The sequence below is a fragment of the Carcharodon carcharias genome, chromosome 5, assembly GCF_017639515.1.
Source record: "Carcharodon carcharias isolate sCarCar2 chromosome 5, sCarCar2.pri, whole genome shotgun sequence".
Taxonomy (NCBI): Eukaryota; Metazoa; Chordata; class Chondrichthyes; order Lamniformes; family Lamnidae; genus Carcharodon; species Carcharodon carcharias.
Window position 1 is genome coordinate 115,324,663 of NC_054471.1, and position 15,128 is coordinate 115,339,790.

Genomic DNA, 15,128 nt, shown 5'->3' on the forward strand with positions numbered 1-15,128 from the left:
CAAGCCTAGGGACGGAATTTTATGGCCCCATTTTGCTGGAGGCAGGGCCGTAAAATGCAGCGAGCTGCTCAAAAGTCCATTGACTTCAGCAGGACCCTATGGTTCTGTCAGCAGGAGGAGCAGAAAATTTCACCCTAGGTTTCAGAGAGATGTTGAAACCTGCAGTAAAAATGTTAATGGAGGCATTACAAACATAAAACTCAATTCAGAGGATAAATGTAATTATATTATTGAGATATTTTTATTTTATTTCTTAAAACTTTGTTTAAAACTTTTTGAGAAAGTTCAGTTACTGTGGAAAATTTAGAAAGCATTTTGGTGATGTATGGGAGCCAGGTGGCTAGATTGTGCCAGCACAGGTTGACGTACACTTACATGTACTACAAAATAACACTTATCGTGTGTCACACAGCCTTAATACCTTTGACATTGAAATGGCTCTTCATAGAACCACCTACATGAATAATAGATACTGCAGGCACTTATAGATAGTTCTAATGAAAGGTCCACTTGTACTGAATTATCTGCACTGCAAGTTGATTCTACATATTTGAATCCAGGGCTCACTCAACACCTCATTCAACAGCAGCAGCAAGAAGGCTACTGGTAGCAGTATCAAACTCAATCTGAAGAAATATATTGTCACCCCTCCTTCCCCCACCTCCCTCCCCCAAAGAGGTCACCTCTTGCTCTAATAGATCCATCTAGGATAGTATGCTTGTTGAAATAAACACTCCCCCAGTCACCTCCAATCATTATCCTCACCCAAATGTATTCCTTATCTCAAATCAAACCCTTAATCCACTCCAACCTTCAGTTGAACTCTAGCCTTCAAGGCACTTCTAACCCTCAGTCCAACTCTAATTAACTCTTTCTGCAATGCTAATCCTATGCCCTACCCTAATTAGCTGAATTCTGAAACTCAATCCAATTGTAACCCTAACCCCCATTCTAACTAGGGGCAGTTATTCCTGGGCAGTTATATCTAGCTACACAGTTTAGGGACAACAAAGTGGGAAATTTGTTTAGAAAGATTAGTGGGGACGGGGAAGAACCTGATAAAGTAATAAATAAAATGTTACAACACATTTAATGGAAAATCCCTGAACCATAACCACATGACAATTAAACCAGAGAAACACAATGAAGGAAAATCCTCTTGTGAAATGAAAAAGGCCAGTTTTAGAAACATTTTGTGAAAATTAACAGTTGAAATTGTGGGATAATTCCTGTGCTCCAGCTTTCTCAGCATTATTTTTTTCATATTCATTCATGGGATGTGGGCTTCGCTGGCTGAATCAGCATTTATTGCCCATCCCTAATTGCTCTTGAGAAGGTGGTAGTGAGTTGCCTTCTTGAATCGCTGCAGTCCTGTGGTGCAGGTACACCCACAGTGCTATTAGGGAGGGATTTAGCGATGGTAATGCTATTGAATGTGAAGGGGCGATGGTTAGATTCTCTCTTGTTGGAGATGGTCATTGCCTGGTACCTGTGTGGCACAAATGCTACTTGCCAATTGACAGCCCAAGCCTGGATATTGTCCAGGTCTTGCTGCATTTGGTCATGGACTGCTTCAGTATCTGAGGAGTTGCGAATGGTGCTGAACATTGTGCAATCGTCAGCAAACATCCCCACTTCTGAACTTACGAAGGAGGGAAGGTCATTGATGAAGCAGCTGAAGATGGTTGGGCCTAGGAGGGTTAGTGGGGACAGAGAAGAATCTGACAAGATAGTAAAGTAAATGTAACTCCACTTTCCTGAACCGCATGACAATTAAATCAATGGTCTCCCAATTTATGTTCACAATCCAAGAAATAAGGTTATAGTGATGTAGCCCTATCTTATGGTGTAAGCTTTCTATCTGTGTGACTCAATGTCGGGAGCACTGATAAAAATCCTCAATAAGATCAGAGTGAGAATTCCTGACCACTTTAACATATGTTCTTTTTATTTGTTAACTGTTTTATTAGTAATGAAATGTTCAAATTTCCTCATGATTGTTCTGGTTACACATTACATTAATCTTCTAAATTGAAGCTAGCTTCCTGAGGGAACAGGTAGAGCTCAGGGGCTGATTAAATAAAGACTGGGCACATTTTCATCTTCACTGCCAAAGTGGTACACTGTTGGAACCCACTCCCCAGTGGTTTAGGAATCCAGCAGATTTTTACTGATTCAGCAGAATGAGTGTCAGCTGGGTCCTATAACAGGTGTGTGAGCTGCCCAGGCTGTGAAGACAAAAACGTTACCAAATGTGATTCAAGCATTAGATAACTTGTGAGCTGGAGGGCAAATGCGTATCTTAATCCTGATGTCGTTAGATTATTTATTTAACAGGTTAGGCAAACAGCAATCAGCAAGATGTATACTTTTCCCTTCCCCTCCTCTGCCCAAAGCTTGCTGTGTCACAGTTCCCTAGCTGTTAGGCAACCTCCAGTATCAAGTTCAAGAGGCTATCGCTTAGGCAGAAACTCTGAAAATGAAAGCTATTTCATTAACCATATCTCCTCCCCCGCACCCCTTCACAAGGGGGTTGTGGCTAATCCTGGTGGCCTATACTGCCCCACTCAGAACAGCACAGGCAGCAGATTTAATTGGCTAGAACTTCCGCAGAGTGGTAATCACTGTCGGTTTGCCACTCTGTTCCTTTTTACTTACCCAGGTCGGAAGCTGCACGTCTTCTATCCCGAACCTGGTGAGAAATATGCAGTGCAGCAGTTCTGGAGTCCTTCCAATGCAGGGTAGCAATGTTGAGGGAGGTGAAGGCACGCTCCTTTTTAAGGGCACGATCCAGGGGCTGGGGGGGGAAGTTGTGGGGCGGGGTGTTAGTCAGGTGTGTTGGTAGTCGGGGATTGGGGGGTGTGGTCGGGGTGGTAGTCGCGGATCCAGTGGGGGGGGGTTGGGAGATCAGTATATAGTTACCCAGAAGTTTGAAGTGGTTTTAATCCTTCTAACTTTTCCTGGGTAATTATTCTGCTAAGAGAGTCAGAACCATCCAAAGTCACTGATTTGTATTGGAGTATCGGATGGTTCCAGGTGCAGGGTCTTTGCCCACTGGATGTTTGAACTTCCTGGGCAATTCCTGTGCAGTCCTTGCGTGGTACCTCCAGGTTATTTACCCTCCCCCCCGCATCGGGAAGCAGAAGCTCTGGGCCAATATGTTGTGTAGCTCAGTTGCTCAGTGTGGTTAACTCATAGGGCAGAATCTTTCTCTCGTCAGGCGGGCACGCACCCGACCTAAACGAATGTAAAGTGACACATGATATTTCGGTTGGTGGGCATGCGTGGGAGTTGGCAACCCGCCCGCCAACAATAAGGCCCTTAATGAACTAATTGATCAAAATCTTTCGCTGCCCGTCCAACCGTCTGGTTGACGGGTGGGCAAAAAGGCCAAGTGGCCTTTGCATTTTTGGCAAAACCTCATCCACATGCGGGATGAGATTTCATCTAATGACTTAAAAACCACTTTTTGCAATCATCTCTAACATGTCCCTGCTCATGTGACACAGACACAAGAGGAGACATGTTTTTTAACATTTTAAAATTACTCATTGTTGATTTGGAAAATCTTCAGCTCCTTGAGGCAACTCTGTGCCTCAAGGAGCTTTTATCATGCGCTCCCGAGAACTTCCACACTCGCTCTCCTCCCCCCAACACAGGCAGTGCTGAGCACTGCAGTGCGCATCGGGGCCCAATCGTGGGTGGCGGTCTGTTTTTTTGTGGCTGCTCCCGCTCACCCCTGTCGAGCCCGCCTAACCACTGTAAAACCCCAGACATAGGCCTGAAATTCACACTTGTCGTGCGTACACGATCAGTGGGCCCAGGAGCAGACGCGATATGTGCTTCCAGGCGCAATTGCAACTGACACGCGATTTCACGCTGGTTGGCTAATTAACTGAGAGAGGCTCAGAACTGTAGGGGGTGGGGGGGGGGGTGGGGGGGGGGGGGTAGCGGTGGTGGTGGGGGGCAGTTGGAAGAGGGCAGGCGTGAGACAAGTGAGGTTGTGGGAGGGCAGTTTACAACGAGCTCCCTGAAGGCTGTCAACTGCTGTGGAGCTGTCTCAGGGAGCTGCAGTATTGTTCAAAGGGTATTTGCACACAAAGAATTGTCACAAACTATCTCTGATGTAACTACAAACAACTGACAGCAGTACTCACAACTCATCAACCTTCAAACATCTTCTGGGCATTTTATCCCACCCTGGATTGAGAATAATGCTAAAACCTGAAGGCCTCCTGGCCGATTAGCTCAAGTTCCAAGTGTAAAAGCACACAGGCCACTAAAAATCCCAGTCGACTGGGGCTTTATTTGGCTTAATTAAAATTTTGGTTGTTGGCGGACGTATTTCCGACTCCCGTGCATGCCCACCGACTGTGATATGGCATGATGTCGCAATGACATCAGGACCCTGCCCCACATATTCCTACGTGATTTTGCGCTAACTTGAATTGGCCGTGGGTCCAATTGTGGCACATAAAATTCTGTCTATAGAACCAGGATGATACTTTGACCAGTGGCTTAAGAATGAAACAAACATTTGTTGAGATCATTTTTCAGCAATTTCCTTATAAGGTGATGACATAACAAATGGAAGTAGGATAAATCATTCAGACAGGAATAAGATTGATGCTGTAAGAAATGGAAAATGCAACATTTGCATTTTCACACTATTCTTGGGGCAGAATTTTACGGCAGTGGGATTTTACGTTCCCGCTGAAGTCAGTGGGGTTTATAATGGCTCACTGCATTTTATGGTCCTGCCGTAAAATTCTGCCCTTGAAGTTCTACCATTGTGTGTTTCTTTAAATTAATCCTCCCTTATTTTCTGTAGAGCACTGATGTACAATTGCAAAATCCCATGACATTTGACCAATCTTTTTTGGTGTTTCTCTAGAAAATGTTGGATGAATGCCAGGACAGAAGAAATTGTCAGCTTCTTGTCAATGGTCGAATATTTGGGACAGATCCTTGTCCTGGAACCAGTAAATACCTCATAGTATGGTACAAGTGCCGGCCAAGTGAGTAGCTCATCTCGCATTTATTTAAATTTGAATGATGAGAAACATTTTAGTTCTGTTGATAGTTTTGAATATTTAACCTGCAATACGACTAACCAGTAAGTATCAGGAAAATTAAAGCAGAAAATTTATTCTTCTATCTGTTTTTTCTGGAGGTCCATCCAAAATTTTAATCTAGTGTCAATTACAGATAAAAACCTGTCTTTATTTTATACAGTGCTTTGAAAATAGTCAGGGTTGAAATGGAGACCAGAATCCCACTGTCAAATGGAAAATAAGCCAGGTAGTGTGATTTAGAATTAAGACAATTAGAAATCTTTGTTCCTGACAACAGTCAAAACGTATATTGCTGAAGACCACGGGTGGGATTTTATGCCGGCAGGATGTTACGGTCCAAAGTCAATGGTTGGCTTGCCGCATTTTATGGCCCTGCCCCTGCCATCTTCTTTTGTGCTCAGTATGACTCCAACCAGCAGAGAGTTTTCCCCCTGCTTCCCATTAACTCCAGTTTTGCTAGGGCTCCTTGATGCCACACTTGGTCAATTGTGGCCTTGTTTGAACCAAGGCTGTAATAAGGTCAGGAGCTTAGTAGCCCTGGTGGAACCCAAACTAAGCTTCAGTGAGCAGGTTATTGCTAAGCAAGTGTCACTTTATAGTACTGTTGATGACTCCTTCCATCATTTTACTGATGATATAGAGTAGGCTGGTGGGGCGGTAATTGGCCGAGTTGGATTTGTCCTGCTTCTTGTGTACAGGACATACCTGGGCAATTTTCAATATTGCTGGGTAGATGCCAGTGTTGTAGCTGTACTGGAACAGCCTGGCTAGGAGTGTGGCAAGTTCTGGAACACTGGTCTTCAGTACTATTGCCGGAATATTGTCAGGGCCCATAGCCTTTGCAATATCCAGTGCCTTTAGCCGTTGATATCATGAGGAGTGAATCAAATTGGCTGAAGACTGGCATCTATGATGCTGGGGACCTCTGGAGGAGGCCAAGATGGATCATCCACTCAGCACTTCTGGCTGAAGATTGTTACGAATGCTTCAGCCTTATCTTTTGCACTGATGTGCTTGGCTTCTCCATCATTGAGGATGGGGCTATTTGTGGAGCCTCCTCCTCCAGTGAGTTGTTTAATTGTCCACCACCATTCATGGTTGGATGTGGCAGGATTGCAGAACTTAGATCTGATCAGTTGGTTGTGGAATCGCTTAGCTCTGTCTATCACTTGCTAGGAAACCTAGTACCTAAACCATCTCCCACACTGGCACTGACCAGCTGAGGTCAATGCCGCTGTGAGGGCTTGCGGATCCAAGCGCAACCCCGGAGGACCTGATTGTTCTCTTGGAGGGGCCTCTCCATGAGAGTTGCCACTCTATCCATGGAGGAAGCATGGTGCTCGGCCATGAGGCTCATTGCATTGGTGATGCTCCGCATGGACTCCTCCAGCACGGGCACCATGCCACGCATAGCCTCATGTATCTCCACCAGATCCTACCACATACCCTGCTGCACTTCTGGCGTTTGCTGCCTCACGGATGAGTCCAGAGGCACATCATCAGCAACCGACTGTGCCTAGTCCCCTACATTCCTCCGACTGCCAGCACAATGGGTACTCTCCATTTCTGCCCGCACCTCAAGCGAGTGTGAAGTGCCCTCACTGCTGTGCCCTGGGACACTAGCCAATGTTCTAACTCCCACCGAGGTGCTAATATCCGCACTGGTACCTGCCTGGCAGAGATGGTGTGATGGTGGTGAGTCAAAATGTTCAGGGTCCTCAGGTGCGAGAAGAGGCCCCTCTGCCTCCTCTCCCAGCCCTGCTCCAGTGATGCTGAAAGAAAGAACGAGGACATTTGATTAGTTAAAGTGGAGACAATGTCAATGTGCAAGTCTGTCCCCCGGATCATTATGCGCTCATCCTTCCATAATCAATGGTCAAACCTTGTTGCAAATTTCAATCACTGAGCATTCAGCACCGCCACGGTTGCTGGGGCACACATGGTGACCTCACTGCTTGGCAAACATACCTCCCCATGGCACCCCAGCCTCACCACCACCGGTGGACCTGGGCGCATGGCACTTCTCCAGATCCATGGCCTGCTGCTCGAATGGAGTCACGATGACCAGCTGGGCCTAGCCTCCACCAGTCCGCATCCGCTCAGCCGCATTGTGTGCAGTCTTCTCCTGAAAAGGAGAGAAGAGCATTGATTAGTCCAACCTGTGTCTGGATTCCCATCACATCCCTGCCAACCCAGCCAGAGTGGGACACTGGAGGGCTCTAATTCTTCGTCACCCCGCAGCTGCCACACACTCACACAAAGAAGCCAGGGCTGACCCCCTCTCGCCCACATGCTGCCTCCACCACATTTGGCACCACATGGCCTAATCTTGCAAAGCAAGGAGGCACAAGCACATGGAGCACAAAGGCCAGCAGATGGATTAGTGTCCTGCCACATGGAAGCTCCCCTCCCAGCATGTTAGCACCCTGGCTTTGAGATGCTTTGTAGTTCCAGGACTGTGCCTAGGTGCAGATCCTTGAGTTTGCCCCTGAATCTATACTCTTGGTGTCAGTGTCACACATTCTGCGGGTGTAGAACCCATCCTAGCTCAACCCTCTCAGGGTGAACTAGGCATGGGCAATATCTGCTGGCCCACCCAGCGAGGGAAACATGCCATGAAGGATTCAATGCTGTAACTGCACTCAATTTTTTTATTTGGGGGGGGGCGGTGCACACTTGGGGGAAAGGGTGACAGATGCATTAAGTGAGCTCAGCCAACATGGTACTCACCCTTCCCGAGCGCAGGAGGTTGTTGAACCTTTTGCAGTACTTGGCCCACATGCGTCGCACCACATCATGGGAGCTCACACTCTTGGCCACCTCCTCCTATGCATGTTTGGTCAGGTTGGGGGGGGCCTCTGTCTCCTGTCCCTCAGAAGCAGGACCGCTCGCAGCATTGCCACCTCCTCCAGGAGGGCAGCTAGGCACTCATCCGAAAAATGAGGGACACAATGTTCCGCTGCCCTACCCTCCAGCCTGGCCTGCTCCACTGGCCTACCCTTCACACTGGCCTGCTCATCAGAAGCCCTCTGGTGAGCCCTTTTACTTGCCATTGTGAGCAGTCGTTCCAAGGCTGCCAGCGCTTCATTTAAACAGACACTCCTGCCGCCACCCTCCCACTCCTGCAGTCCTTGGGAGTCATGCATTACGCGGGTGGTGATCAGGTCCACGCTCACCTGTGCCCTCTCCCGCTTGGCCTGCCTGACATGGGGAAAATTCTCCCCTTGGAATAGTAATTCAATTCCAAATTATGCAAAAATACAGAGAGGGAAAGGAAGACGAGAGAGATATAAAAGAGACAAAGAAAAGCAAAAAAGAACCCTTTTTTAATTTTATAAAATCTCCAACAATAATTAAAATCTGAAGGAATAAAACTGTACGCTTGTAAAAAAAATAATTTTCAGTGTCAGAGAAGTTGTTTGGTAGTATTTGAGACTTATGCCATTAAAAGATTTACTAATGCTGGAATGGATATTGCTGATTGCTGCCTTCCTATTTTTTATCTTTCCAGTACTGAGCTGAGTGCGGTGTGAACCAGCAGGGGAATTGGCGCCTGCAGGAAGCAGGCATGGGGCGTGAGGCCAGGGTCTCGGGAATGAAGTGGTTGAGTCTGCTAAAGTAACCACCAGGAGGGAGCAGGCCAGGGCTGCTGCCAGCCGGAGAGCAGAGCCCAAGAGGCTGCTTGTCTGGTGCATCTGTGCTTGGGGGATCGTCGTTCAAGAGCCCATTGGGGGGGGGGGTGCAGACAGGGTGCAGCTGGTGTGTGTGTGTGTGTCTGTGTGTGTGTGTGTGTGTGTGTATGAAGTGGAAAGACTAGGATCTGAGTCGGAGATGGCAAGGATTCAGCAATGGCTGCTTCAGAGGGCACCTGACCATGGTTCCAGTGGGGACCTAGGCACAGCAGTGTCTGAACTAGCTAATTCTAAACAAGGATGCAAAGTACTTTTGTTCATTTGTGTGCGCCAAAGAAACCTAACCCCTCCCACTAGTGTCCAGGCTTTGGACTTTGCCAAGCCCGATGGGCTCACCCACTTGTGCCATGCCACTGGTAATCTGTGATGTCATTTCCATCCACATCTCCCAGAATATGCCCAGCCGGAGTTGGCAACCCTATTCCTAGTTAACAGATAACTTGTTGTTGTGATGATGGAAGAAATATATGTAAAACAATTATAATTCATTGGACCTTTCTGACAAAGCATTGTTTGCCTGAAGAGAATTGCCACGCCCCTAGCCAAGCTGTTGAAGTGGATACCACTGGTATCTACCTGGCAATTTGGAAAATTGCCCAGGTAGGCCCTGTACACAAAGAGCAGGACAAATCCAACCTGGCCAATTACTGCCCTATCAATTTACTCTCAATGATCAGTAAAGTAATGGAAGGGGTCATCAACAGTGGTATCAAGCGGCACTTGCTTAGCAATAGCTTGCTCACTGACTCCCAGTTTGGGTTCTGCCGGGGCCACTCAGCTCCTGACCTCATTATAGCCTTGGTTCAAACATGGACAAATGAGCTGAACTCCAGAGATGAGGTGAGAGTGACTGCCTTTGACATCAAGGCAGCATTTGACTGTGCGGCATTAAGGAGCCCCAGCAAAACTGGAGTCAATGGTAATCAGGGGAAAAACTCTCTGGTGGTTGAAGTCATACCTAGCACAAAGGAAGATGATTGTGATTGTAGGAGGTCAATCATCTCAGCTCCAGGACATCACTGCAGGAGTTCCTCAGGGTGGTGTCCTCAGCCCAACCATCTTCAGCTGCTTCATCAATGACCTTCCTTCCATCATAAGGTCAGAAGTAGAGATGTTCGCTGGTGATTGCACAATGTTCAGCACCAGTCATAACCCCTCAGATACTGAAGCAGCCCATGTCCAACTGCAGCAAGACCTGGACAATATCCAGGCTTGGGCTGACAAGTGGCAAATAAGATTCGCGCCACACAAGGGCCAACCAATGACCGTCTCCATCAAAACAGAATCTAATTATCGTCCCTTGACATTCCATGGCATTACCATCGCTGAAACCCCCATTATCAACATCCTGGGGTTACCATTGACCAGAAACTGAACTGGACTAGCCATATAAATACTGTGGCTACAACAGCCGGTCAGAGGCTAGAAATTCTGTGGCAAGTAACTTACCTTCTGACACCCTTAAGCCTGTCCACCACCTACACAGCACAAGTCAGGACTGTGATGGAATAATCTCCACTTGCCTGGATGAGTGCAGCTCCAACACTCAAGAAGCTTGACACCAACCAAGACAAAGTAGCCCGCTTGATTGGCACCACATCCACAAACATTCATTCCCTCCATCACCGACACACAGTAGCAGCAGTGTGTGCCATCTACAAGATGCGCTGCAGAAACTCACCAAGGCTCCTTCGACAACACCTTCCAAACCCATGATCACTACCATTTAGAAGGACAAGGGCAGCAGATAGATGGAACACTACCAGCTGGAATTTCCCCTCCAAGTCACTCACCACCCTGACTTGGAAATATATCGCCGTTCCTTGACTGTTGCTGGGTCAAAATCCTGGAAATCCCCTCCTAACCGTTCTGTGGGTGTACCGACACCAGAGGGAGTGCAGTGATTAAAGAAGGCAGCTCACCATCGCCTTTTCAAGGGCAATTAGGGATGGGCAATAAATGCTGGCCTAGCCAGCCCACATCCCATGAATGAATAAAAAAAAATAATTAATTTGCTAATCTCATCAAGTAATGCCAGTAGAAAATAATATATTGGTATAGCAGTCAAACAGCCTGTGGTTCCTGTCCTTCCGAACGGAAGAAAACAAAGCAACTGACTTTGATGCCACTTGTTTTTCGGAGATAAATGCTTCCTTTGTTACTTTGCAAAACTGTCAGCACTAATGGAATCTGTGGAATATGTGTTCTTCATATCAGGTCTCATCTTCAGAGTTGTAGGTAGTATTGGCATAGGTTGCTATCTGGTTACCAGCCATTTACTGAAACAATATCTTTTCTGAGACAAAACCCTGCTTGTTAACATTATAGGGAACACCGAATATAAGAATGACTAAATCACATCTCCCTGTTTGGAAGGGTCTCTGCAGTTTATTATTTCAAGATAAATGTAACACTTGTATGCAGAGATAAACAAATGAAATCAGCTTATTTTATGAAACCTGGTTTATAGTCAACCTTGTTTTTTTCGTAAATAAAAGAAAATACTGTTTTAGATAGATAATGCTCTTGTTCTCACATTTAGCCTGGGTTGAAAATTCACTAGCATTGTTTTGATTTTTCAGGTTGAATTTTTTAAAAGTGATTTTCCTTTACTATTTTTAGGTTTGCCAGTCATGTGTACTATTCTTAGTTCAAACTCGTGAGTTGATTTCCTTCAACTCACACTCAATGCCATTTTTTAATCTGCTTACTTCATTAGAGATTTAAATTCAGGAAGTTTTCAAATCCAGACTCACCTACCCAAGTGTCAAACCCTTTGTAAATTGCCTGCAGAGCACAGCATTTTTGTCAGTGTTACATCTTTGATTAACAGAGACCATCTATAATTTCAGTTTATCTCCTATCTAAACACACTTACCATTGGGTTGCATTTTAATTTTGGTTTACCCGAAGTTCTGCTGCTATTCAGGAGATAATTTATTTTATCTCTAGAGTAACTACAATTAAATTTAGCCACTCATGTCTTCATCACAAGTAGCTTTCGTTCTGGTGCTGTTGGAGCACGTGGCCTTTGTAAAGTGCTTGTGGCACTATTTCATTACAGGAGCTAATGGCCTTTGAGGCAGCTTTTTGTATTGATGGGAGGGCAGCATAGGGAGACAAGCTTTTGTACCAAGACACTCTTTGCAAGGCAGGTGGGTAAATACAATTTTAGAATGGAAGGGTGGAGGTCATCACCTTTGACCCCGGGGAAGCAGAACTGCATTATTCTAAAAAACCTTTCAGACTGCATACACTTCTCTACCTTTTGAATATTTGGCATTCCCAATCCGTTAAAATCCATTTATAACAAAAGACCATCATTCTCCCCAGTATTTGCTTTGGTATTTGGCAAAAGCGTGACTGAAGCAAAAGAATAGGCTGATAGTATAACACAAGCATGTAAGCACACATTGCCAACAGGAATTATGGATTTTCAACAAGGGACAGTTAAAGAGAAACTCACAAGGATGTGTAAGTTATATTGTAACTTTTGACTGTGGTAGAGGCTTTTGCCAGTTTTTTTGAAAGCAGTCAGAAGATTCTATCCTACTTATATTACAGATGCTTTGACACCAGCTCCTGTTTTATAGCAATGCAAGCCAGCAAATGGCTTATGCTGCTGGCTTCATATTGCTGTCTGGTGGACAAATTGGAGCTGAACATCTGTGCTTATATATTTGTGCAGAGCTCTGTTTACAAAGCTAGTTATATTTTTATTGTCAGCAAACACCAGCCATCTCTTTGTTAACGTTTAAAAGTTTAAAAATATAGGGGCTGGACCACTTAGGAAAGTTTTGAAGTTCACTTCATAGAGCTCTTATTATCTTTTCCAAGTGCAGTAGGTGGTCTCATATTGCCTGCCAGAATTTGATATAAAAGCAGATCAGCAATTTACTGCAACTTCTACTTCAATTTGATGTTGGTTCTTAATGGGACCACAAAACTGTACAGCAAACATTTAGTTTTTTTTGGTGTGTCGAGTAGGAGCAGGAGTGCTCCTCCCACAAGTGCCACTTTAAAAGATTCTGGCCCACCATTTGGGGCCCCCAACTAATTCAGCCCAGGAGCCAGCCCATTTCCCACTCTCTCGATCAGAACAAGTGAGCTACAGTGGACTGCCACTCTAATAAGGCCCAGTCTTCAAAATGGCCAGGAAGAACTCCACCAACTTCACTACCTGAAAACTGCCTCCCCTGGTCTCTTAAAAATCTTGCAGTATGAACTGGAAGGTTGTGTGGCTCTTAAAGAGTTATCCAGTGAGCACTGAAGTAGACAGGTTGATGGCTTACTTTGCACCTGGTCCTGGTGAATGGGAAGCAGTTGAGGAGGCTCTGAGACAACGGCTGCTTTTTCTCAATAGTGCATGGTAGCCTGATGAAGGACTGCTATTGTGTAAAAGCAAAGTTGCTTGTGAATAACCACAGATGTACCATGGCTAGAGTTTGGTTGAAATACTGGCGCAAGTTTTGGTTTCACAGGGATCACAGATTGGAAGTTTAATTGTCCATGCTGCTTGATGTTTTAAGATGGAATGCTGTAAGTAAGGGGGGGGGAGGGGGAGGGTGGTGGTGGTGGTGGGGGGGGCGGTGGGGGTGGGTGGTGTGGTTGGTGGGGGGTGTAGGGCGGGTATTAACAAGCAGCTCAGGGTGGTGCAGCCCAGGGCTGGCATTTGTTGTTTCAGCACAGCAAAGTCAATTACCACATTGCACAAGGTGCATGCCTCACACACGTGAAGAAACTTGAGTGCTGGGCAATTTCAAATGGAGAGCCCTCTGGGCAATGTTCCCGCTGAGCTGTGTGTGTGTGTGTGTGTGTGTGTGTGTGTGTGTGGCCACGCAGCAACAATGCAGGCCTTGTCTGTATGCAGAACCACACCAAAAAATTCATAGGTATTTTTAATAAATAAATAAAGCAATTTTAAAGATATTTGTGGCTGTGCACAACAATAAAACTTTACAGGGAATATGGCTGCCGGGTCCGCTTAAAACCCTGCAGAATGCGTGGGGCAGCTGATGAGTTAAGTGATGTTGGGGTTATCCCCATTCGGAGAGACTTAGATGATGCAAGTCAAGGGATTTTACGGAGGTTCAGCTGGCCAACCATACTTGAGTGTTCAGGATAAGGCAGAAAGAAAGCTTACCTCTCATCACACAGACTGACTTTAAAAAGGCAGCGCATTCTGGGACATTTTCTAGTCACACAGGAGGACAAGGGGCGTACAGGAAGCAGGTCCACATCACACTTCAGGCAGGAGGAAATAAGTGTGTCTCACCTATGCAAGGGGGCAACATGGGAAACCGAGTGCCCCCAACTGGATCTCAGGGCAAATCATGCATGTTGACATCAGTATCTCATTTAGATGGCAACTGAGCAGTTACAGGCAATTTGTGGCAGAACCCAAGAGCATTGCCAAGATGTTAACCCTCAGTGTAGCTGGTCCAGTTGCAGGAGTTGTCCAGGCCATGTCAGCTGGCAGATGCACCTTACCTCAGAATGTGTGGAACTATAGTTGACATAAACAGTATTGACATCAGGCAAACTGGTGACGCGTCCCTTGGACAGGATTCCATGCAATTCATAGAATCTTGGGGATTAGGAGCATTGGCAGTATTGCTGGCACATGTAGTGGGTGAGTGCCTAGTTTCTTTAAACCGGGGGAGGTGTATCATCACATTTCAGGACTTTTTTTAGCCATTTGTTCTCAGAATGGACTTGGGGAAAAATAATTATTCTTAAACTGTAAACTTATAACAGACAGACAATCCCTGTCAAGTACCTGGGAATAGGGACCTCCCAACACGGCTAACATATCATTTACAGTTTTCTGGCTAACATTAAAGCTTAGCTCAACAGAATTTACATCACCTTTCATTTTAATGATTTTTTTTTAAAACATGCATGAATATACTTTACATTAACACAGAAATATTAAATGTAACTTTTCTTCCTCCAATTTGTCTCTGTTGAAAAATGGTAAAATATCCTGAAATGTGGCAGCTAAGCACAATCAAGGGAACGTGATCATTTAATCACCATCTATTGATCACGATTTTTAGCATTTAATAAGGTGGTTTAATTCTCAGTTTAATTCTCAGTTTCCAGAAACAGGGTAAAATGTGGAATACCCTGATTTGGTTGGCAAAAAGGAGAACTTAATAAGTCATTTTACATAATTACAGATGAATACAAGAGTAAAGTGGCTTGTGAAGATGACAAGCTACGGCTGAACTGTAAACGAAGTATGGTGATAACCATCTACTCTGCCATCTTTGGCCGTTCACAAGAGGGAAGCTTGGAATGTCCTTTCCAGAATGTTGGAGCTCCAGCAATAGGTAAGTGTGATGTATTATTACAGCTA

At 45.5% G+C, this 15,128-nt stretch overlaps 1 protein-coding gene across 2 annotated transcripts in view; it reads left to right on the forward strand.

Moving 5' to 3' along the window:
• Positions 1 to 15,128, forward strand: part of LOC121277650 (protein eva-1 homolog C) — a 430,530-nt gene that overhangs the window by 194,805 nt on the left and 220,597 nt on the right. For both annotated transcript variants that reach the window (XM_041187246.1, XM_041187247.1), the window contains exons 3-4: positions 4,895 to 5,018; positions 14,950 to 15,102. In XM_041187246.1, the coding sequence (XP_041043180.1) occupies positions 4,895 to 5,018; positions 14,950 to 15,102 (277 nt within the window). The remainder of the gene's footprint in view (positions 1 to 4,894; positions 5,019 to 14,949; positions 15,103 to 15,128) is intronic.